At 36.3% G+C, this 23260-nt stretch overlaps 4 protein-coding genes across 5 annotated transcripts; 3 read left to right on the forward strand and 1 right to left on the reverse strand.

Annotated features, from left to right (window-relative positions):
* Window positions 1–6008: 6008 nt before the first annotated feature.
* LOC115624486 (phenoloxidase-activating factor 2-like) lies at window positions 6009–7452 on the reverse strand. Its single transcript, XM_030519189.1, has 2 exons — window positions 6928–7452; window positions 6009–6875 (listed from the first exon to the last, which is right to left on the reverse strand). The coding sequence occupies exons 1-2, from the start codon at window positions 7450–7452 to the stop codon at window positions 6009–6011; spliced, it is 1392 nt and encodes a 463-aa protein (XP_030375049.1).
* Window positions 7453–8696: 1244 nt separating this feature from the next.
* LOC115624500 lies at window positions 8697–9583 on the forward strand. The gene is made up of 2 exons (XM_030519204.1): window positions 8697–9349; window positions 9401–9583. The coding sequence occupies exons 1-2, from the start codon at window positions 9008–9010 to the stop codon at window positions 9401–9403; spliced, it is 345 nt and encodes a 114-aa protein (XP_030375064.1). The 5' UTR covers window positions 8697–9007; the 3' UTR covers window positions 9404–9583.
* A 1824-nt stretch (window positions 9584–11407) lies between these two features.
* LOC115624487 (phenoloxidase-activating factor 2-like) lies at window positions 11408–12843 on the forward strand. Its single transcript, XM_030519190.1, has 2 exons — window positions 11408–11941; window positions 12010–12843. The coding sequence occupies exons 1-2, from the start codon at window positions 11408–11410 to the stop codon at window positions 12841–12843; spliced, it is 1368 nt and encodes a 455-aa protein (XP_030375050.1).
* Window positions 12844–18599: 5756 nt separating this feature from the next.
* Window positions 18600–22736, forward strand: LOC115624492. Of its 2 annotated transcripts, none has more exons than XM_030519195.1 (5): window positions 18600–18755; window positions 18816–18893; window positions 21411–21809; window positions 21873–22192; window positions 22375–22736. In XM_030519195.1, exons 1-5 carry the CDS (start codon window positions 18685–18687, stop codon window positions 22626–22628), a joined length of 1122 nt encoding a protein of 373 aa, XP_030375055.1. In that variant the 5' UTR covers window positions 18600–18684; the 3' UTR covers window positions 22629–22736. The 2 variants fall into 2 exon arrangements, with proteins under 2 accessions (XP_030375055.1, XP_030375056.1); XM_030519196.1 differs by having other exon boundaries at window positions 18819–18893.
* The last annotated feature ends 524 nt before the right edge of the window (window positions 22737–23260 follow it).

Consider the following 23260-nt stretch of genomic DNA (forward strand, 5'->3'; position numbering starts at 1 on the left):
GTATTAATAAACTACATTTTCGTGAACATTTTGAATTGAAATTTGTTTAAGTATAAAGATTAATATAGAACCTAAAACGTAAAAATAAACTACACTTTCCCCGAATATTTTCCAATTGAAATTTGTTTCTTAAGTATAATTATTTATATAGAACCTAAAACGTATTAATAAACTACTCTTTCCTGAACATTTAGAATTTAAATTTGTTTGTTAAGTATTAATATTATTAGAGAACATAAAACGTATTAAAAGGCTACACTCTTCTGAAGATTTTCCAATTGAAATTTGTTTAATAAGTATAAAGATTAAAATAGAACCTAAAACATATAAATAAACTACACTTTTTTGAACAATTGAAATTGGTTTGATAAGTATAAAGATTAATATAGAACCTCAAACGTATAAATAAGCTACACTTTACCCGAAAATTTTCCAATTGAAATATTCGGCGAGATAATCAGATTCATCTCCACTCCCGAATTGGTTAATTTTCCATTCAAATCACGCCCTAATCGAACCTTGTGCAACTGTCAGAAAAGTCTAAGTGACATTTATGTACATGTCGTGTTCCCTGTCAGCGCTGTCTCCGCTTTGATTTGAATGCTGTCAACATTCTCTGTGCTCGTAGATGCCGACAGCTCATTGGCAAGGGGGAGACACAAAGTCTTGTACAATATGACAGCTAATTTGTAAAAGCCACTGTGACTAAATTTAATTGTTGTCTTTGTGGCACGAATGTATGTACGTTGCTCAGGTTCTTTAAACTCCATTCAATTTCAATCGCCTTTCTCTCCTTTAGCCAGTCCACAATATTTTGACGGATGCCTTCGGCTTGAAAACTGTTCATCTGAAGTTCTTTGAGGACGTTCTCAATGTCATGTGCGACGACCCTCGTCGCAATATCCTGCGGCTAATTTTCATGCAGCAGACAATGTTGCTGTTCACTTTTAATTTGCAGCCGCCATTTGAATACCCTGCGCCTGCCTGCACTGGCTCAAGGACTATTCTGAAAGCGTTCTGTTGCACTCGTATGTAGCAGGACCCTTTGACTGCAATACTCTGGAAAAATACATTCAAATATTATGTGAATATACGATTGGCTGTGTTTTGCAGATCAAACGCAAGTGACAAATTTGCAATTATTTCGATCTATGCATAAAGTACTTCTTCATCTAGAAAGCCAAGACTAGCAATGAGCTTTTCTTATTAAATGTGCTTGCGAGTGAAGTACAGAGTATAATAAAGTCGGCTGCACTATGTTTCAACATTTTTTCATTTATGCGCTCTCTGTGCTTCATTATTATGATTCGAGCATAATTATTTTGCATACCACTCGTCTGTCACCGACCGCCTTCGCCCGGGCGCACAATTTACTTGTCAGGCCAATGTTTCGCGTCAGATTTGCGCTGCTCCACCTTCTCTCTGTTGCACAAAATATATATATTTTTTAATGTAGACTGCTAGATATATATATAAATATATAGAATTGCACATTCTAAAAGCAGCGTCACGTCTGTGCAAATGCCGAGCGGCACGAACTGACCCTTAGATGCACAGTGGCACTTTTTTTTTAGATTGGCGCTTTTTTGCGAAGCGGCTTTTATAGATTTGTTAACAAGTCAGATATATGTGGATCTAGAAACTGTTCGTCAGTCACTGGCCATATGATATTATATTACTAATATTAAAGGAAAAGGGCATATTTTAGTGATACAAAGTCATTATCTAACAATATAATTTATAAACGATAAAATATATATGCCAACAAGTCTGCAGAAATGTGCAATTCCGTTTTATTTCTGTAAAAGCGAACAACTTATCGCCTATATATTGCATTACGGATAAATAAAGACAGACAAAGAACGAAAAGAGAACACGCTTAATGGAATAATACCAATATGAATGATGGAAAAAAAGGATGCAGCATGTCGCTTATCTATTCAGTTAGAGACTAACTATTCCTTTCTATAAACAATTCATTTCCCTTTTCATACAGGCGATTTATTTATTTTTTTATTTTTTTATTTCGAAAACCAACAAATAGTGCTGTCGATATGAATACGAAGAATATGATTTATATTATCATATAATATTATAAAATAAAAAGAAATATGGCCATTTGGCCAGCTATGCCCCGAATCAAAGACATATGACCTAACAGGCTATATAATTACAGAAGGAAAAGTAATTCTACTTAACAACTAATTAAGCATAAAGAGATAGAGTAATAGGGAAATCTCCAACCCGGTGGGGGAAAATTTGAAAGCCGGTCCGGCAAGCCAAGCCCCGACTCACAGCAGTAAGAAATAGCCAGCTATTGATTAACATCCTTTCCAAGTCTAGGCGAGTGCAGAAGATGCTTTTGACCATCCATAATCCACGCCTTAATCTATTTTCTTTCCCCATGTGCATTAAAAACATTTCATCCAAGGTTTTCATATACTATAAGTGTGCATTTTTGCTAGTCTAGCACAATAATTGCATTATTGGTTTAATTAAAAATCTTGCTTCACCTCGTTTACTGAATTTTGATAACATTCTTACTTAATTTATTAAAGGGTCGCATTTTGTAATCGAATTACTGGAAGCTGCAAACATTTATGCAACTTATAGCCAATTTTTAGAGAAAAGCTAGATCTATGAAAATGAAAGTTTTTAGTGGATACTACCTATAATTTGTTGATTTTCTTCTAACGTTTGATTCACTGTGCTGGCTAATGCTGCGCCCCCAACTGTGGCTCTTTAGTACGGTCGCATGCTATATTTTTCAATTTGTAAACATATCCTGCGGTGCAAGCCGCTAAGGCTTGTGCAAGCCGAGAAATATGTTTGGGAGAGTGAGTTGGGAGGTGAGGGGCGGTGTGGAGGGCCCTTGCTTCAGTCCAGACATCCTGGCGAGCGTACCAAATGCATTTGCTTCATTTGCTTGGCATGTATTTCATGTCAACTTAGTGTTTATTAGAAAACGTCTGCTCGAACTGCAGCGAGCTGTGTGGCTGGCTGGCCAGGCGTCCTGTGTGGTGGTCCTTTGCGCATTCATCATTGCCACATTTTTTAAATAAAGTTTCTCGCTTAATGCTTTACAATGTCGAGTTATAAGTGCAATCAGCCTCGGTGTAAAAGTTGAAACATTTTTCAACGCATATTCTTAAATGATTTGTGCGATATTCAGAGGGTTCTGAAAGCTGTGAAAAGCCTTTTTGTACAGTACAGCTAATCCTGACCATTTATTTTAGCAGCTACTGTAGATATTTTAGTATAAGGAAACCTTTATACTTTTCGGATTGTATTTATTGAATTCTACAAGTTTTATTTAATTTATATAATGTTTCGACCCCTATTTTGTTTTCGTTGATACTAATACAAGTATGTTGTATACTATAAGTATAAGTTGTAAGAAAAACCATTTATATAAATGATAGAAATACAATGTAACAACCATTTTATTCCAAATTGTGTCCAAGAATAGCTGGAAAATAGTTGTTCCGTTCATACATCGATAACACAAGTATTAGACTAAAAAGCATTTAATCGAATTAGAAATTGGAAAATAAATAGATCAACTGCTTCTTTACACATCTTGCTACAAAAAGAAAAAACAAATCTTCATATTTTGGAAATATTTTTGAAACATAAACCAAACAAAATCGAACACTTTCCACAATTTAACTTAAATTCGTAAATATAAACACATATGCTCTTCTTCATTTTCTAAATGTATACTCTAAAAAAAATGGAAAGAAAAATTGATTTAAGGTTAACATACATACGAAATGAATACTGAGCTCTTGACCAATTTGTCCATGCCCTGATGCTATTCCTTGGATGAGAAAGGGATGAGAAAGTTAAATGCGTTAAATAATTCAAATCCAGGCCCAAACCAATCGCCACATTCCCACAAATCAAGTCATTTGGCACTAATTGGCCCAGCCATGGCAAATTCTTTTCGCCTGTTTCCTCCATTTCTTTTCTGAGACCAAGTTCAGCAACACATTTGCCTAATGTTGGTTAGCAATTAGCCATCGTAAAACTCAAGCAATAAGCAACACACCCTCTCATACTCTCACCCGCCGAGGGGAGGGCGCAAGAGGGCTGTTTCGCAAAAGTAACAGTGGCAACAACACTTGAGTGCACATATGAGTGTCATTGATATTTGTGTCTAATGACAGACACTTTCTTCTACTGTTGGTAATTAAATGGCCACTTTTGCCGCATATGCCGACATTGTCTGGGGCACTGGCACCCACACTGGCACGGGCTGTAAGCAGTTAGGCGCATTCTCTGCCAATTGCCACTTGAGTTTTTATTATTGTTATTACAATGCATCGCCAACATACACACACAAATGTTTCTGTTACTAAAAATTATTCTTATATGTCTATATACAAAATAAAAGCAAGCTTCAATTAAAGCTTCAAACTTAAAACAGAAATTCAAAATAGTTAACTTGGGCGAGGATATCTTTGAAAATAGAAAATTGTTCATATGAGAAATGACTGTATTTTGAGCTGAATTTTCTTAAATGAAATCAGCAGAGATAAGTTTTGTGTTTAACCCATAAACATGTGAATATTTATAATTTAATAAAACCTAGTCCCAATATTATGGATGCCTAAAGCATTTGTAGTTTTTGATTGTCAAACAGTTTAATCAATACAAGTAATAGCATTTATATCATCATAATAAATATTTTTAGATCAGCAAAACACAAATAAAGGTAGTAAATAAGAAGGCTTACTTACCACAAATAAAACAATTTGACTATCTACAATAACGTTATAATTATTGATTGTTGATCTCCACCGGCAGCTACTACATTATGGCTTTGCCTCTGGCCAACTGTCTTGCTTCGCTAAAAACAACAAAAAGCGAGAGCAAAGAGAGCAACAATAACTGCGCTGCGCGAGTGGGCAAAACTTTTAGACTAGCTTTGACGAATGCAAGGCTCTTACACTGCAGCTGCATTTGCAGATCAGCAGCTGTAATGAGAGCAAGAACGCTGTGAAATTACAATGTTAATGAAAGCAAGAGAGCGCTGCAGACGCAGCCGAATTACAATATGTTGAGAGCAACAAACTCTTCTAATCTGGAATTTGACGAAGGCAAGGCACTAACACTTCAACTGCATTAGCAGATCAGCAGCTGTAATGAGAGCAAGAACGCTTTCAATATACAATGTTAATGAGAGCAAGAGAGCGCTGCAGGCGCAGCCAAATAACATTATGTTGTGCTATTACAAATTTAAGGCAAATATTAACTCGATTGGTATTATTTCATATTCAAATGTTGGTGAGCAACAAACTCTTCTTATCTAAAATTTGCGAACGCAATGCCCTAACACTGCAGCTGCATTCGCAGATCAGCAGCTGTAATGAGAGCAAGAACGCTGTCAATTTACAATGTTAATGAAAGCAAGAGAGCGCTGCAGACGCAGCCGAATTACATTATGTTGAGAGCAACAAACTCTTCTAATCTGGAATTTGACGAAGGCAAGGCACTAACACTTCAACTGCATTAGCAGATCAGCAGCTGTAATGAAAGCAAGAACGCTGTCAATTTACAATGTTAATTCGAGCAAGAAAGCGCTGCAGCCACAGCCGAATAACATTATGTTGTGCTACAGCAGATTTTGATGCTAATGACGAACAATTTACATTTAATTTGAGGCAATCATTCACTCGATTGGGATGAGTTCTTATGTGTTTGAAGAATTAATAAAGCAAAATTACTTTATAATTAAAAAGCAGTCGGGCGTAATAAAATCTCTTCATAAAAATGGTGTTGGTGCGTTATACTTTAAATTCTACAACATTCGATTTCTGAAGGCTGTGAAAGTGTCTAGTAAGCCCTTATTCTTTTGAAAATGATTCTGTTTTTTTTCATATTGGTTCCTTTATTTTAAATGCAAAATATATTAAATTGAAGCTTATCCACAAGGTTTATTACAATATAGAAGGTTATTTTATAAAATAGCATCAAAACAATGATGTATAGTGGCCTATTGTTTTTTAGCAATCGCATAATTCAATATGTCTCAATTTAAGATTATCATCAATCCAATTTCTGGCAAAATCCACTCTAGCATAAACGTCAGGCACATTCTCTTCGCCACAGCCGATGCCCCAAGAGGCTACGCCCACTTGCTGATAGCGAGAGATCGAACCTACGATTGGGCATACTAGAGGAGCTCCTCCATCGCCTTTGCAAGAGCCCAAACCTTTCTCACCAATAGCGCACATAAAACTAATATGTAGTCGAAAGTATGGTCCCAGTCGCGTTTTTCTCAACATATTCTCACACCTTTGTCTCTCTATTGTTGAATGTTCTACTTTCTTCAGTTGCTTGATATCTGAGCTACCGTCGTGGGAACTAATCCCCCAACCACTGAGGAAGCAGCCAGTAGCTTCGAATGTGTTCTCGGAACTTGGCAAGCAAATTGGCTGAATATGCACGGCCAATGGAAACGGAAACGACAAAATTAGTAGAGCAATATTATTGACGCCTGTGAAACTCTCATGCACAATTTTTTCACTTATATAACGATTCTCGTAGGGATAGTTATAGCTAAATGTTTTAAATTCCAATGCACCAGCTCTAACAAATAAATCATCGATAGATTTATCGAAAACAATATGGGCAGCGGTTAGAACAACGTTGGACGATATCAAAGAACCAGCACCGATATACGTATCGTTAGGAAACTCAGTGCCGTAGAATTTACGTTTCATAACGGCTATTATCCACGGAAATTCACCAAACTTCGCTTCGTTAGTTCCACTAGTGGTGGTTGTACCTGGAAGTCCCTCAGCGTTGCGTTGGCCACATCTGTTATCCGTAGCTGGTGGACTCAAAACTAAAGTGGCTGTTTCGTTAATCTGAACGGAACAAATGTTAGTTAGACAGAGAATATTTAAATCACTATCTTACCTTATTTTCTGTCAGGCAGCAGACCTGAGAAGCAGCACAGTTGGTATTTTTATGATCATCAGCCACATTCTGATTGGAGCATAGCCGTTCCGGCACACACTCTTCCCCAATGCCGCAGGATACACGAATATTTTCGCCATCTATTGAGCTATTTTGTACAATTTGTGGAATAATGTCTACAGTTTTAAGTCCCAATGTACTTGCGGCTTGATTTGTTTCAAAAGCATGGGAGGATGCATCGGCATTATTATTGCAATTGGCATTACGGGCGGCTAGTTGTTGGAAAAACTTTCCGAGTACAGAGTTGAGTTCGTTTTCAAAGCCGCTCATTAATTCTCGTCGCAGTTCTGCTTCTAAAACGTCCAAATCTTTTCCCAACACAGTATTTGTGTTTATTATATTCCATGATTTCCTAATTGGTTCAACTGTTTCAGCATTATTACCAAACTCAGTGCTATCTCGACGCATTCCTGTTGCGTCCTGTGTCTTATAATGCAAAGGATTTATATGCTGGCAGGCTGCCATCATAAAAGTGCAAAAGATTGCTAGCCATATAAAATGCTGCATTATGACAAGCTGAAAATAAAACTTTAGTTTAATTGCTTGTGTAACGATTAACAGATTCGTTTTCGAATCATACCTATTAAATGGCAGTCGAAGACTTTGTAATAAGTAATTATAAATGGGTATATTTCTTTGATTTTCTTTTAAACATTTCGGTCAAATTATTTTTTTTTTTTTTCAATTTTTTCAAATTTCTTTATTATAGACTTTAAAAACGTCTATTACCTTCAGCCACCATTCGCTACTGAAATAATTTCAACAGCTTAATGCACAAGCAACGGAAGCGAACGCGAATTTGAATTTATGATGATTTATATATGTAATTGCAAATAGCTGAGTGGCGTATTTAATAGAGTTTATTTGTATTATTTTAATTGATAAGCACTTGTGTTAAGGAACATTAATATGAAATATATGTATGTACATATGTATAGTGCGAAGCAAAGAAATGTGTTTACGCTCTGTTAGCTGCGGCTGTTGCTTACAGCTGTTAGCTAACAGAGCGTTGCCTGCGTCCGCTGCCTCTCTCCTAGTAAATAAGCTAGCCATGAGTATCACTCTGTAATGTAGAGTTAGTTAATATACTAAAGTGAAAAACATAAGTCACTGCTCTACGATAATCTTAAATTTTGGAATTAAAGATACATACTATACAATATATCCACAGCGACGGCCCACCACAACAAAATTAAATAAAACGGCTCCGATAATATAAATGGCTTAGACCTTGAATAGTAGTTAACATTATAAATGAATTGAACATTCAAAACCTATGTCCCTAATGCTTTATAGAATAAAATAAAATATTTCAAATGTTCTCTCTTCAGATAACGCAGAACAGCAGCAATTACACATTCGATCTTTTCGCTTCTGTCGCTATTTAAATGAATGCTCAGTGTCTAATCACTTCAGTGTAGATTATTGAGTGGATCGGTCTTTCGACAACAGGTTAATATTAATAAGAATAATACACATTAAACCAAATACAAGCATATTTAATGCGTATTTAATGAACTTTATTTAAACGTTATTTTCGTGCAGGATTGTGATTTTGCTCATGTGTGCTTTAACTAAATATTTAAGCCATTTTATAAAAAGGCATACAGCATGACAGAGCTTCTAAAAAGTGCTTTTGAAAAACAATATTAATGATAATACTTAATGAAAGTTGCATCAATTTGTTTTGCAGGAAAGGAAAATGCACGCTATTTCAGCACTTATTTTAATTTCATTCGTTGTGTCGACTCTGGGATACAATTTAGATGCTATTCTTAATTCTGATTTTAATCCCCATTTTAATACCAGTTCAGAAAGTCAAGATGCTGATGTTGCAGATTACGAAGATGCCATTCCTGTGATATCAGAACAGGACATTATTGAAGGAAATAATGATGTAAACAATATTAAAAGCAATATAACCAAAAATTATGACGATATTCGAGTATCCTTTGTCGATATACTTAAACGTAACTTAAATAAATCCCTCCAAAAGTATTCTCCGTTGCTTGGCAATAAAATGCAGGAAATAGAGAACACCATTGTTGATGTTTTTGATCCACTGTTGAAAATAATACTCGAGGGCCAATCAAAATCATTAAAAGAACATGTATATTCCAACAAAGCGCAATGTAAAGATTCAAATAAACCATTGAATGCGAACCCAGAAATTGGAGCCAAGCCAGTTACAAATGAGGGCTCAACTACGATTCAAATTTGTAAACGCAACGAAAAATGTGTACCTAGGACTAATTGTGTGAATGGTGTGATCAACGAATATGGAGAAGGATTGATTGATTTTCGTCAGAGTGAGATATGTGATTCTAGTGCGATGAAAAAATGCTGCACAATTCCCAAACAGGTGAGAAAATGGTCATCTTTTGTTTTTGGATTCAGCATTACTTTCTTGCAGTGATACGGAGAGATCGGTCTGTTGAAATAGCGAACTCTCATACACTTGGCAGATGGAAGGCCAGCGAAAATAAAATATTGAAAACATGTTACATACTATAGATCTAAAATAATAGATGTGAAATAAAACTTGTAAGAAACTAGTTCTTATACTAGTTCTTATACTATATATTTGTGAAGGTAAGGTTAAGCCAGTCTATATATGGGTTCTTGGTCGACTTGAACAACGTTTTTTCCTTCCACTAGCATCTTTCTATATTCAGCAAACGCTACTACCCTTAGTACATTTGGAGAGCATTTTTCCTTCTTCATATATAGTATTTCACTCTATACGTATATTTTAAAAGTGCCAAATTTTTTGTAAATTTTGTTCTCTGCTTCTTCTGTCGCTGCTTTGAATTATACAATGACGCGATTTAAAATAAACATTCCGCCTGCCTGTCACCAAAAAATAATTCTGACTGTTCAAAAGCTGTCCGAATGAAATTTCGTCTAATGATTATACGCCTCGTTCGGCAAAGGAGAGAAAACTCTGCTCTCCAGATTTCAGTGAATGAGAAACCACTTTACAATTCATCTTCTCTTGAGCTGTTTGAATGTCTAACTGTTATCAGTGCTTATAGAAATATATTGCGATTAAGCTTAGCTTAAAACATACATAAGAGTGAGACCTAATAAATATTAATCTGAAATACGATTTGAACCAAAATAATGGCTAGGGAAAATATACTAAAAACTTACTGTGCGGCCTTGAAATGGAATGTGTAGACGCCTAAGGCCAAATGGTATAATGTTGATCATTGAAGAGGGGTTACTTGATTTTAGTTCTGGTTTTATTTATGTAATTTGAAGCAAATTTGCTGCCATATTATTGCTTGTCAATAGAGAATCCAAACAAAAAACGCACTGTTAAGAATCCGATCGGGAAAAGTATGCAAAGTACATAAAATACGCCTTTCTGGGCGATGGGACTTACGAAGTATTCCCCCTTAATCTGTGCAGAAACCGCTCTATCTCTAGTTGGCATATTTGCATTTATTGCCTATGTATGTGAGCCCGCATATTTAGTGATTTATCAAGCTTCCAGCGGCACTGAGTGCTTAAAAATTCTCCCAACGATGAAAGCATTTGCTTTAAGAACAACAATTTCAGTTTTTAAGTTTCTACTATGAAGTCCAAACGTACAAATTTCACGCGGACATATTAATATAAATTTTATAAAAGGTATTATGTGAAAGAAAACAAAAAATATAAATATACGAGTATGGAATAAAATAAATTAAAATAATTATAAAATATATACGAGTATGATCAAGTTTTATAAGCAAAAGCCTGTTTGAGTAAGGTGGCTAGCAAAGGCGTTTTGTACTGCGGAAGTGTATAGAAGTTTTCTTTAAATAATGCGCTTTTTTACAGCAGTGGAGATTTGAATATTGAAGTTCAATTTGGCATTAACAAGTACTGTTTTTATAAAATATACCCCACTTCGAAACCGAAATTTGGAAACCTAAGCTAAAACATTCTAAGCTGGGACGGCGATTTTTTCTATAATTACCAAACAGGAAGACTTTTACTTTGAAATAAACATACACGAGTCCCCACAAAGCTTCAGTTTCTCGCTTAGTTATGGAAAATCTCTAAGAATAACAATAATAAAGAAGAATATGTAAAATAGTTTCTCATTTGAACACTTTTTCAAGTACTTCCCAGTCGGGTATCAATTAAAACATTTTGAAGCCTGCTGCCTTTTTTAATGAAGCCCAATGTCCTTATCACCAACAAAATTTATTTTTCAGTTATAAAATAGTGCCCGCCGTTCCATTGAGAGCTAAAACGATGGTTCGATTATTTTTAAAATATCTAAAAAATTCTTAAATTCAGTTTAGGATTCAAAAGTTTTCACACATGTGTACAAGCCTTCCTTTATTGTTTAGTTACAAATATTAAAAGAATGTGAAAATATAATTTTGTACATTTAAAAACTTCAGATTCAGGTGCGTCTAACATTATGAAGAGCCTTGTCACCATACCAGTGGGTGTACTGCTTTGTTCAGTTGTTCTGGTAGCGGGCGGTCTCGTAATTCAATTTACAAAAACACAACCTGCTCCAAACGACCGGCGAGTAACTCAAGAACTGGATATCAACAATATTTTTCCGAATGCAACAGAAGAGCAAGAAGAGGAATTGGAGAACCTAATTTCTTCACTTTATGAACAACTGGCAGACGAAGTCTATGAACTTATCATGAGTAAGGTACCGACATTTTCGCACACCTTGCGACCAGACAAGGCCAAGAGCAAACTATTTTGGAACCCGTCCCCTGAAAAAAGTCCGGAACAAACGCCGGAACAAACGCCGGAACAAAATCCGGAACAAACGCCTGCTCCCATCACAGGCATTAGTTGCGGCGAGAACGAGAAGTGTGTCGATAAGAAGATGTGTGTCAATTCAAATTTTGATAAACATGCTATCAATATAATTAGCCTTCGATCTTTGTGCCCGGACGGACTAGTCTGCTGTCGCATTGACAACTCAACTAATGTAAGCAAGCACTTAGGACTTTAAGGCTCGAATTATGAACCGACTTTTAATTTTTTTTTTTTTCATAGGAACAACCCAAGTCAGATGCAATCGTGCAATGTGGTTATCGAAACCCAATGGGCGTGGCTAAAGGTGTAACGCCCCAACAGCACCAAGCGCATTTCGGCGAGTTCCCTTGGATGGTCCAGATTTTCGAGGAAACAATATTAGAGGACAACAGTCTTAAGCTTAGGTCATATATTGGTAGCGGCACACTTATCGCTGCCAGTGTCGTACTAACTGTTGCCCATGAAATGGCTCAGAGTACTTTGGTTACAGCTGGAGCTTGGTCAATATATGAAACATACCCGAACGTGCCTTACACAACACAAGAACGTTCTATAAAAGCTTTTCATAAGCCCAAAAGCTATGATTTCAAAGGCAATAAGAGCGATATTGCTCTGCTCATTATGGAGACACCTTTCGACTTCAATGTGCATATATCTCCCATCTGCTTGCCAACTGCAAATACACATACATCCCCGAAGGACTGTTACTTAACCGGCTGGGGCAAAAAAACTGCCAATAGCTTAGAATCGGAAGAGATATTGAAAAAAATCAAAGTAAGTATTGTAGATCGGCCAAAGTGTGAGGAGAGGCTTAATGGAATATTGAATCTTGACGACCAATTTATTTGCGCCGGTGGTGAGAACGAAATGGATGCATGCACCTCAGATGACGGTGCTCCACTGGCTTGTGCCACAGCAGGTGCCTCCAAACAATACTTTCAATATGGCATAGCCGCCGAAGATATAAAAGGCTGCAAGGGCAAAACTCTACCTGGACTGTATACCAGGGTGGTGATGTTTATGCCCTGGATTACTGAAACACTTCAAAAAGAGGGCATTCAATTGACTACTTAATTGCATTTTCCTCAATGTTATTAAATGTATTTCATTGAGAAACAAAGCTGTTGATGTGACGAATAAAACTATAAATACATTAGAGACTTAAACTAAAGAAATAAAAAGGCCTAATAACGAATCCAACACGGTTTGGGAATAATACTTGTCAAACGGCCAGATGTGCCCTGATTCAAAGCCGAAAGCTATCAGAAACGTTATGAAACGCAACAAAAAAGAATTGGAGATGAGGAAAGAGCAATAAATAAAAAAGTATGCACTTAAAATAATAATAATTTAAAATTATTTAATCGATGCTATTACATCCAGATGCGTAACCCAAGCTGAACTCATAGGCTCAGATGCATTTATAACTCTGCGACTTTTAGCCAAACCTACACATACATATGTACATACATACCTATTCTATTTCGATATATTCTCGTTTTTGTATTGTAATAAAACTGCTCGAACAAAATTCGAAATTGCATTCACACCAATATTATGCAACTTTTGTCTGTAGTTTAGGAGGCTGACTGGGCCTCCTAATGTATTTATTTTTCTGATCAGTAGGACAAGCAGAGTCGATATAAACGAAAGGATCTTAGCAAATACAAGACCTAATATAACGACACTTAGTATTCATGTGGGGACCTTGATTCTTCTAATGCACGTATGTATATATAACACAAATGTTTTATTTCATATATTTAATTCAATTAAAATTACATTTATTGAACAATTATTAATATTTAAATTAATAATTAAACAAAAACAAAGTTTTAATATTGTTTTTTTCTTTTTGGTCATTATTTTTATAGGAGTAGTATTTAAAGGGTATTTAAGAGTTGCGCCCATTAACCTCTATCCGCTCTCCTTCAAATGTAACTAGTTTATTTCGTCGAAATACAATATAATCCCCATTGCTGTGATCTTTGGTACGCCCCATATGCATGATAGGCGCGAGAGCGGATTTACAGTTAACATTGATTTGAATCTTTGCTTTTGCATTCGTAAAGAGAGCATTGTAATGGCAGCTGCAAGGCAAGGGTTAGTTTTGCTCGACTTGTGGAGCGCGTAGCGTCGCCGGTCTTTGTGGTTGCCGAAAACAAATAGAAAATATTTAGTTTATACTTGAAATAATAGTAAAATTATGTATTAGTTTTGTATGAAATGTGCATAATATGTGTTAAATAATGTGCAATTATGCGTAGATGTGTATGTATGTATGCGTGTGTGACATCAAATCAATTGCGCAGTGGCAAGTTTCTGTTTTTGTTGTTTTTTTAAGTGATTGTTTATGTGATTTAAATAATGAAGTTTCCTATATTTAAATAAATATCAAAATTTATACTTTATTTGTGTGTGAATGTAAGTATTGACTGGTTTTAATTTCTATTTGTTTAATTACGCAGTAAAATTGCATGCATTTACATATGTATGTACATACGCTTATGTGTGTAAAACAGTTTTACATGAACTGTTGGGTTAGCTGTTAGCGATCTTTAACATCGTCTGAGTTGGGCTTGATATAAGCAGACGAGATGACGCCATAACAGAAAGACAAACACTGTAAGAAGGAAGAGAACTAAATTTATGTTTAACAGCTTTTCTAACATTTGCGAGTCGAGTGAGTTGTATGGATAAGGCACAAAGAGAGCACAGTAAGATTAATTGTTAGGAGCAAGAGCGCGTAAGATTTCTCTTCAACATTTTTACGATAAAGTAGTACGTATGAAACGCACAAATATAATAAATAATTGGCAAGTCGATACGATTCCTTTTTTATGTTTTCATTAGTACTTAAATAGCTAAATAATGAATGATAAAATATGAATATAAATATTCCCCGGTGGGAGAACATTTATTAGCCAGTCCGGCCCCTACTCATAGCATAGGTGTTCCTTGACTCTGCCGGGGGTAGCTGAAAATATAAGAATTTAACGAGGGGAGAGAGAACTCACTTGCGAGTAAATATTAAAATTGCTTGTTGGTCTGGAAGGTACATAAAATTTATATGATCTAAAAGCATAGAGAGATCAATATTTTCAACAAACAATTTATGTTTTTAAAAATGACCAATACTTGGTAGGGAGTGGCTGCTTAGGAATTAAATATTTTATATTTCAGAAATATGCATTGCATGCATTGCTTATTCCAATCAGCGTTTCTATTTAGCTATTCACAATGAAATCAAGAATTTAAATAAAACATTACACCTGTGCTTACCTTCAATTTGCGATTTCTTGAACTGCGAAATTGGTGACACAAAAAAAAAAAAAAAAAAAATTCTCAACGAATTTGCATATGTGTGTTATAACAAGAATCACTCCCACGTAACTCTTATGTATGTATGCATATCTGGTACAGTACACATCATAGGCATGTAGTATGTTAGGTAGCGCTGGGAGGAGAAAAAAATTAGATTAAATTGCTTGTCAAAAGGATGCGCGCTCGCTCGTCTCGAGAGGAAAACAATAAAAAGACAGCGGCAAAAATTGTTTAAAGGTGAAAAATTGTTTGACAAAATGAAGATAAATAAAATTGCGCTCTCGGCCGACAGGGGGCGCCAACGTCAATTGCTGCCACATGTCTAAAAGTAAGTGCTCGGCGTATGACAAGCGTTAGCTTCTCTCCATGCTGCTTCGACACCCAGGGCCGCCGTGTCGTTCTTTGCTCTGCTTGCTACGCTCAATCAATTTTGTCAATTTTCATTTTCAGTTTTTTATTTTACGTGTATTTTGCTGCTGTTGTTGTTGTGTGTGTTTTTTTTTTGCAACGAACATTTTATTTATTCTTTTCGCTGTCACAGTTGGAGCTGTCTTCGTTGTCGTCGCCATCGTCCTCCTCGTCGTCGTCGTCCTTCTCCTCATCGCAGCCATTACGGCGCTTGCTGCCAACGATGTTTGGAGATGATGGCGATGATGATGACGCGCTGTTGTGCATGCCCTGCGATGCGTTGATGTCTGTTGATATTTGACACTTTATTATGTGCACATCATCAATTTTCAAATTATTGTCAGAGTAACGAAACGCTGAGCAACTGTTCGACAAAACACTTTCCTAAGGTGCCATTGAGTGAACACCAATCGTTACTAAGCGATTTAAAAGCCAAATTTAAGGCATTCAAGGATTAATGTTAGCTGATCGCAGACTATTATTCCAAGGCTACATTTTCAACCTTATTGTATCATTTGTTCTTTAAATCGCAAATTATACTAAAATTTTAGAAAAAATAAATTAATGTTATCTTCTGACATATAATTATTTTAAATATTTGTTGTACAAATGATCGGGTTTTTCAAAATTGAAATTGGCGAATTAACCTTCCCGCATCGGGTGAGTGATTTTACACATTTTAGTTTTTAAATTATTTTTTTATTGTTTGTTATTGAAGTATTTTAATTAAATGTTGCTTTATTTGTATAAATGCCGTCGTTTTTTTAGAGAAAAAGGGTATATTAGGTTTGTGCAAATTACTTAACAGGCAGAAGGAGGCATCTCCGCCATCATAATGTATACATATTCTTAGTCTGCATGACGAGACGAATGGATCTTGTCCGTCTACCTGTCCGCCTGTCCGCCCGTCCGTCCGTCCATCTGAATGAACGCCTTGGTATGTAGACGCTCCTTGTCCCTAGGCTATACGAGTTTATTATACCCTGTACCCAAAGGGTGAAAGGGTATACTAGTTTTATTATTTTGATTTGTGAACAAGGACCCTGTAGGGGCATAGCTGGCCATTGTAATTTTTACATGTATTTTTAATATTTTATATTGTTTATTTTAAGTTCGCTATTTTATTGATTTTTACATCGACAGCTTGGTTTGCTGATAAATAAATAAAATAAAAATAAAATGAAATAAAAAATTTAAATTATATTATTAAAATAAAATAAAATAAATATAATTTAAAAAATACATTAATAATGATCGATTTATTTCGATTTTCTTCTACGTGTACTTGTAAATTTCCCCTGATGGTTCTAATATAATGTTTGAATCAATATTTTTCGTAGAACGAAAGAAATAAATTAAGAAACTTAGCGGACAAGCGAGCAAGAGAAGTTATTTTGTTTTAAATTACTATATACTGTTATGTTTATAACTTAATTTAAACTTATAGTTACTTACTTATAGGGTGTGACCTCTTCAGCCTGCAAACCAGATCTATTAAAATGTATATGGAGTATACGAAACATTCTTCAATTTATCGATAACCTCTTACCTTCTTTCAGACATGTATGCATACAAGATACAAGTCAATACATACCGCTCAAAAGAAAACTGACCGAAAATCTGACCAAAAAGACCCGCGTGTAAGTTCAGACTTGGACACATCGATGGCAAGTTAGTTTAAGCGTGGTGTAACGAGGGTGTTGCCGACCTTAATGCTGGAGCCAGCAGTCAATGCAAGCCGTATTCTAGGTTAACACACTCACACACAGACGCACACACAAATTAGCTTCAGAAACGCACATTTGCCGCAAAGTATGCAATCAATTTTTATAGCACATACGAGTATGAATGGCTCGGCCGCAGCTTCAACTGACTCGTTCCGTCTCGCCAGTGCCTGCAGCAATGTTTTACTAATAATTTTCAATATAATCAGCACCTGCGACAAGGGCAGGCAGGCAGGCTGGGGGGTTTCGGGGCATCGGGGCTGGGCGTCGCATTTGCACAAATGTTGCTAATGTATAAACATTTGTGCACAGGCGGCAGTCGGAACTTGGCACTCGGCAGCCGGTAGTCGACCAAAGTTAAAGGGAATAGAAATTGAAATGCCGCCGCCACCCAGAGCGTCGTGCCGGTACTTGCCACATTGCGTATTTGCCTCATGTATGCGTAGTATATGCACGTCTCTTTGCATGTATGCCTAGATGTGCCGTTATGCGCTGCGCTCGTGTAGCGGCGTTAATTCTACCACATGCGGTTTTGACGGCATGCCGCGCTGAGGTAAAGGACTGCAAAAGAAATAAGAGGAAGAAAATCAGAGCCCAGGTAATTGCGAAACCTTAAAGTTCACAAAGCACTTTAGTAAGGCATGGCATTTAAAAGTTCTATAGCTCTTTAAACATTTTCTACAAACTTATTCGTATTTGCAAAATAAAAAACGCCTCTTCTTTTAAGCAACAGACTTTATTATACATAAATAAATGATGAAGGGCAAGAAATATAACGATATGTTTGTAGATGAAGTAACTCGTAAAATAATTATATTTTTTCCTAATTGCATAAATTAGGAAACAGTTGTAAAGTGAATTAACATGCTAACGAAAACTACAAAATCTTTATTCATTATACATATTTATTAAAATTAAGGTAACAATTTATCAGCTTAAGAATCGCCTTAGGCTCCTGAAACTAAAATAAACATAAACATTTCAAAGCATCGCCATCCCAGACATGATCTAAATGGCGATCCAAAATAAAATAGAAACTATACTAAATTAAATAAAAGGCCCAAGTACATTTAATGCAGTCAGTGTCTTCTCTATTTAAGCGCTCTATCAGGACTGTTTTCTACTCCTTCCTACATATAATGTCTGATTTTTTGCAACTATTATTACTTTAAATACTTTCTTTAAAGAATTTTTAATTTTTAAACCATGTTCTATACTTTTTCTATACTTTTCCTATGTACTTGTATAATAAGAAACGAACATGTATTCCTTGAAATACAAGTTACTTTTACAAAATATGCTTATATTTGACGTTCATTATGTTGAATATTTAACACAGATAATTACACAATTACATATTTACACGTTTACACGTTTATTGTTCTAAAAATAAAAGAAAAAAAACTTTACATAAAAACAGCAAAAACTCACAAAAACGAGGCACTATCAGTTATCTATCATGTTTCGCGACAAGAAGACTGTGCATGCAGGATCGCGGCGTCAGTCGACAAGGACAAGCGCACAAACATCGTAAGTGCAAAGCAATTATGGGCTTGAAATAGACTTCTAATGGTCATCAAAAAACCTAAGCAGCACAAGCTCAGCAATGCTCGGGGAAATGGAGGAAAGTGAATTATACCGTCGGACCTCAGAGCCGTCTCTTTCGCGGTAAGCCAAATTCCAACTCACTGCACTCGACATATTATGTACAATTATGTACATCTGCTGTAAAATAGGGCTTATGCGAATTAAACTGCTGTTTTGTAAAGAGTTCCTTATGTCCGCTACCACAGATTGTGAATATGTTAAGAGCTTCTTTCTGATCTTTCCGCTAGAATTAATAAAATAATGGGCTGCTAGTTTTGTCAAAAGCAGCAGAATATGTTTTAACACATTTTTGTATAATTTTGATTGTTTAATATTTGTATAGCTGAAGTAGAAAGAAGAACGTTAACAGAGGACGAGTTTTGTATATAAGAACTACACGTATTTTATTAAAGTGCCAAAAAACAAATCCATGTTTGTTTATTGGTGTGTTTTTTTTTGGCTTCTAAAATTAAAAATCAATATGTAAATACTAATGCCTTGTGTTATCTTCAAAACAGCCTTTGACAGGGACAGTCGCTGATCAGTTAGCTCGTTGTAGAGCAGATTTTTCGAAATCAAACGTTTCTTTCAGTGCATTATAATTCAATGGAAATTATTGTTCATTTGAATATTTGTTTAGTTAAGCATTTTTATAGCCTGTACCCAAAGGGTGAAAGGCTATACTAGTTTTGTGCGCATGTATGTAACACACAGAAGGAGGCGTGGCAGACCCCACAAAGTATATATATTCTTGATCAGGATGAGAAGCCGAGTCGATATAGCCTTGTCCGTCCGTCCGTCTGTCCGTCTGTCTGTCCGTCTGTCCGTCTGTCCGTATGAACGCAAGGATCTCAGAAAGTATAAGAGCTAGAATAACCAAACTTGGTTTCCATATTCTCCTAAGACCGAGAAAGTACGAGTTTGAGTTTTTTTTCGATGCACCCCCCCACTCCCCCGCAATTCGTGTTTTTTCTTATAACTTCCGTAATTCTCGGAATTTTGAAATCAATTTTGGTAGGTACATCCAGTTAGTACTAATGTGTCCGTGTGACAAATTTCATCATGATAGGTCAATTCTGAAGAAAGTTATAGCCATAAGTAAAATCGCTGCTCATGCGCTGCCTCTGTCGGCAGCGCTGCCCGCAGCTGTTGTTGTTGTTGCTGCTTTGGTTCAACTTTGTGCTGCATACGTACACGCATATAAACACGCATAGGTACGTGATGTAAATGTATGCTGTTAAAACTAAACATAAACATATATTCTAATTTAATTTAATTAATTAATTCATTAATTTTTTTTAATAATTTAATTTTTTTAAAAAAATTTTTTTTTTTTAATTTTTCTTTTTTGTGGAGAGTACAGGCTATTTTACTGTCGGGCTTGCTCGACTGTAGCGTTCTATCTTGTTTACTATACATCTTTTGGACAGCGTTTCATTCGGAATAGTCACAAAATGTGTACTTTGGTTTTAATTTATTAATAAATTAAAAAAATAAAGCTAATTAACGTATACCGGAAATCTGTAAGAAGTTACGGTATTTGGGCAGCTGAGGAAATTTTAATAAGTAAAGAATATTTCACTGTCAGGTTGGCTTGACTATAACGTTCCATCCGGTTATTGAAGTACTGTGGTTTAGGAAAGGTATCTAATATGTAATATAAATACATATTATACATAAAATATATAATAAAAAAGTATGTAACCGTCATATACAGGCAGTATAATGTACAACTAATACTGTTTTTACACGGTCTTTTTTTACACGATTTTGATTTAATACTTTATTCCATTTACCAAGATTCAAAATAACATATGATCAATGTATTTTTTTGCACGGTTTTTCTTTTACACGTCTTTTTCTGAAACCAATCTACCGTGCAAAAACAGAATTGGTTGGCTAGCCATATATGGCTTTCTTAATCATGATGAGATATCGATCTATAAATCGCCCGTCCATCTGGAAGAATGCCTGGATTTCAATATCGCCTCAGTTCCTATTTACAAAAACTCACTATGTATACGGTCCTTGGACAACTTTTTAATATATTTGCTCTACTTTCCTTCCCTCACTGGAGAATTTTGTTAATATTGTTGTCAATTACTCATGCATATTTCGCCGCTAACAAAATCGCTTATGTGTGTACATTTCCACTTGAACTTACTCTCTCTCTCTCTCTCTCTGTATCTTTATCTCTATCTTTCTCAAAAACTGCTCCAAAACTACTCCTTCTTCAGCTTTAGAGGAGCTATGGAAGATTGCTTCTTAATCAGTTATGGATTGACTTTTTATAAACTTTTCAAAGATATATATAGGTCGGAGCCACTTCTTTTATTATCGTTAGAGCTATCGATCTGCGCAGATGAAGATTACTTTTTTACCAGTTATGAATTCACTTTTTATAAACTTTTCAAAGATATACAATATATAGGTCGGAGCCACTTCTTTCATTATCATTAGAGCTATCGATCTGCGCAGACGAAGATTGCTTCATTACTAGTTATGAATTGACTTTTTATAAAATTTGTAAAGATAGCTTACATAGTTTGGAGCCACTTCTTCCATTATCTTAGTTTCCCCATCTCCCCCAAATCATAGAACCGAGCTGCTACTCTTGGACTATAAACAGTTTTTAGCCGCCAGACGCATTCAGGCCCTCTTTCGAGGCTTCTATGCGCGCAAGCAGCGGAGGTCTCGGGAGAAGGCGGCCATTACCATCCAGCGCTGGTGGCGGGGATTCTACGTGCGCAAGAACTGGTTCGGCTATGTTGAGAACCTGTTGCAGCAACGCTGCGTCGAGCACTTCAATCGGTCGGCCACAAAGATTCAAGCTCTGTTCCGTGGCTGGCGCACGAGGCAGTTGCAGCACGATATGCACAGTCTGCGTCGCATTCAGGTGTGTGCTGCCGAGGACCTGCTCAATTGTGTGGCTTTCAAGCTGCACCATCTGCTGCGCACCTATTCCATACCTGGAGTGTATTCGCTACGCAACACACAGTAAGTTGTTTGTGTGGGAAGGGCCATCACATTGGGGCTTAAACACAATCGTTCAATACGCAGCTGCCTGTCACGAGTGGAGAGGTTGTTGGCCAGCATGAATTTTCGCTTCCACAATGAACGCGTACGCAGTGCAATGAATCGGCGAATCGCCCGGACTGAAGAAAATCGTAAGGAGTTCAGCAATGCCCGGTTCCATACAAAAGTTCCATATGGCGGACCGAATATGAAGCATCCGTGTCCGCCGCACTGCGATGAACTGTTGCGCATGTCCAAGGATATGGATCGTCGAATGTACAAGATTATAGAGATGTACGAAAAATCTCAACAAGAGATGGAAGCTACCGCAGAGGGGAAAAAGTCGCATTTGCGATTGTCCGAAAGTAAATAGTTCTTCTCTCATTGCTTCGCTTATCTTTAGTAGCCGCAGCTATCGTTTAACTCCTTCCTACAATCTGCGTTTTACCTTCACTATTAGCTTCTATTTTGCTTCCGTTTGACTTTTTTTATTGTCACTTAAGAACCGCTTGTTGATGTCCTTTTCAATAACAATCTCTGCCCACAGGACGGCGTTTATGGCGCCTAAAAGAAGTTCTTGCTCGTCAGGAGAGTAGCAAGCGCGACTTTTGTGGCGATGTTATTGCCAGTATGATGAAGTGGAAAATACTCGACAAAAGCAAAAACATCAATAACGATATATTCCGCAATCCCGCGAATCTGGAGAAATTCCTCGATGAAATTTCCCACGTCCTAGACGAAGTGAATGAGGCCTCGTGTCATTGTAAATTCGATCCCCGCGATCCGATTCTATGTCACTAAGTTCGCAACACAAGTTCTTAAACTCACTCAACTATTATAATACTTATTAGAGCCTGCTTCCAAAATTTAAGTAATAAAGAACAGAAAATTAATTTTTTTAAATACTAAGCAAAGATAAGGAAACATTTTGATTTAGGAATGAGTGTTGGCCCAATTCCTGTATATTTGTGACACGCCAGCAAAGCATGAAGGGGGAAAACACTAATTAAATGAATGCTACCATAAATTAATATTGATTGAAAACGGGAAATTAAAATCGAGCTTCGGGGCAGTGGCAGCAGGGGAGTGCCGCAGAACAACAGTAAACCAAAGCTGGCAACATGTGTATTTGATGGCTCACTAATTACTACTCATTTATTTGGCTTTGTTTTCTTCAATTTTTCTTGCACACACAAACACACACACATACGTACGTATGTATACTTGGGCAACAACAACAACAAGAACATGCCCCATTCAAGAATTTTGCCTTTGTTTTGGGCAACGGCATTTCATTTATCTTGCTGGCCAGGAAGAAAATTCATAGACAGCAACAACAACAACGCACACATGAGTAATTTTTGAGCTGAATTTTTTGCCTTGCGTAGTAAATCTTGGCATGCTTACCTATAAATATTTGGCATAGTCCACCT

Source organism: Scaptodrosophila lebanonensis, unplaced genomic scaffold (assembly GCF_003285725.1).
Source record: "Scaptodrosophila lebanonensis strain 11010-0011.00,11010-0021.00 unplaced genomic scaffold, SlebRS2 tig00000059-arrow-arrow-pilon, whole genome shotgun sequence".
Lineage (NCBI taxonomy): Eukaryota > Metazoa > Arthropoda > Insecta > Diptera > Drosophilidae > Scaptodrosophila > Scaptodrosophila lebanonensis.

Excerpts from the sequence above, each read along its gene's own strand:
- LOC115624486 (XM_030519189.1), bottom strand. The coding sequence starts at position 7,452 with ATGGCAGCCTGCCAGCATATAAATCCTTTGCATTATAAGACACAGGAC. Across the intron at positions 6,876-6,927 it reads GCTGCCTGACAGAAAATAAG|ATTAACGAAACAGCCACTTT; the intron begins GTAAGATAGTGA and ends TGTTCCGTTCAG.
- LOC115624500 (XM_030519204.1), top strand. The coding sequence starts at position 9,008 with ATGCAGGAAATAGAGAACACCATTGTTGATGTTTTTGATCCACTGTTG.
- LOC115624487 (XM_030519190.1), top strand. The coding sequence starts at position 11,408 with ATGAAGAGCCTTGTCACCATACCAGTGGGTGTACTGCTTTGTTCAGTT. Across the intron at positions 11,942-12,009 it reads GCATTGACAACTCAACTAAT|GAACAACCCAAGTCAGATGC; the intron begins GTAAGCAAGCAC and ends TTTTTTTCATAG.
- LOC115624492 (XM_030519195.1), top strand. The coding sequence starts at position 18,685 with ATGTTTCGCGACAAGAAGACTGTGCATGCAGGATCGCGGCGTCAGTCG. Across the intron at positions 21,810-21,872 it reads TATTCGCTACGCAACACACA|CTGCCTGTCACGAGTGGAGA; the intron begins GTAAGTTGTTTG and ends TTCAATACGCAG. Across the intron at positions 22,193-22,374 it reads GCATTTGCGATTGTCCGAAA|GACGGCGTTTATGGCGCCTA; the intron begins GTAAATAGTTCT and ends CTCTGCCCACAG.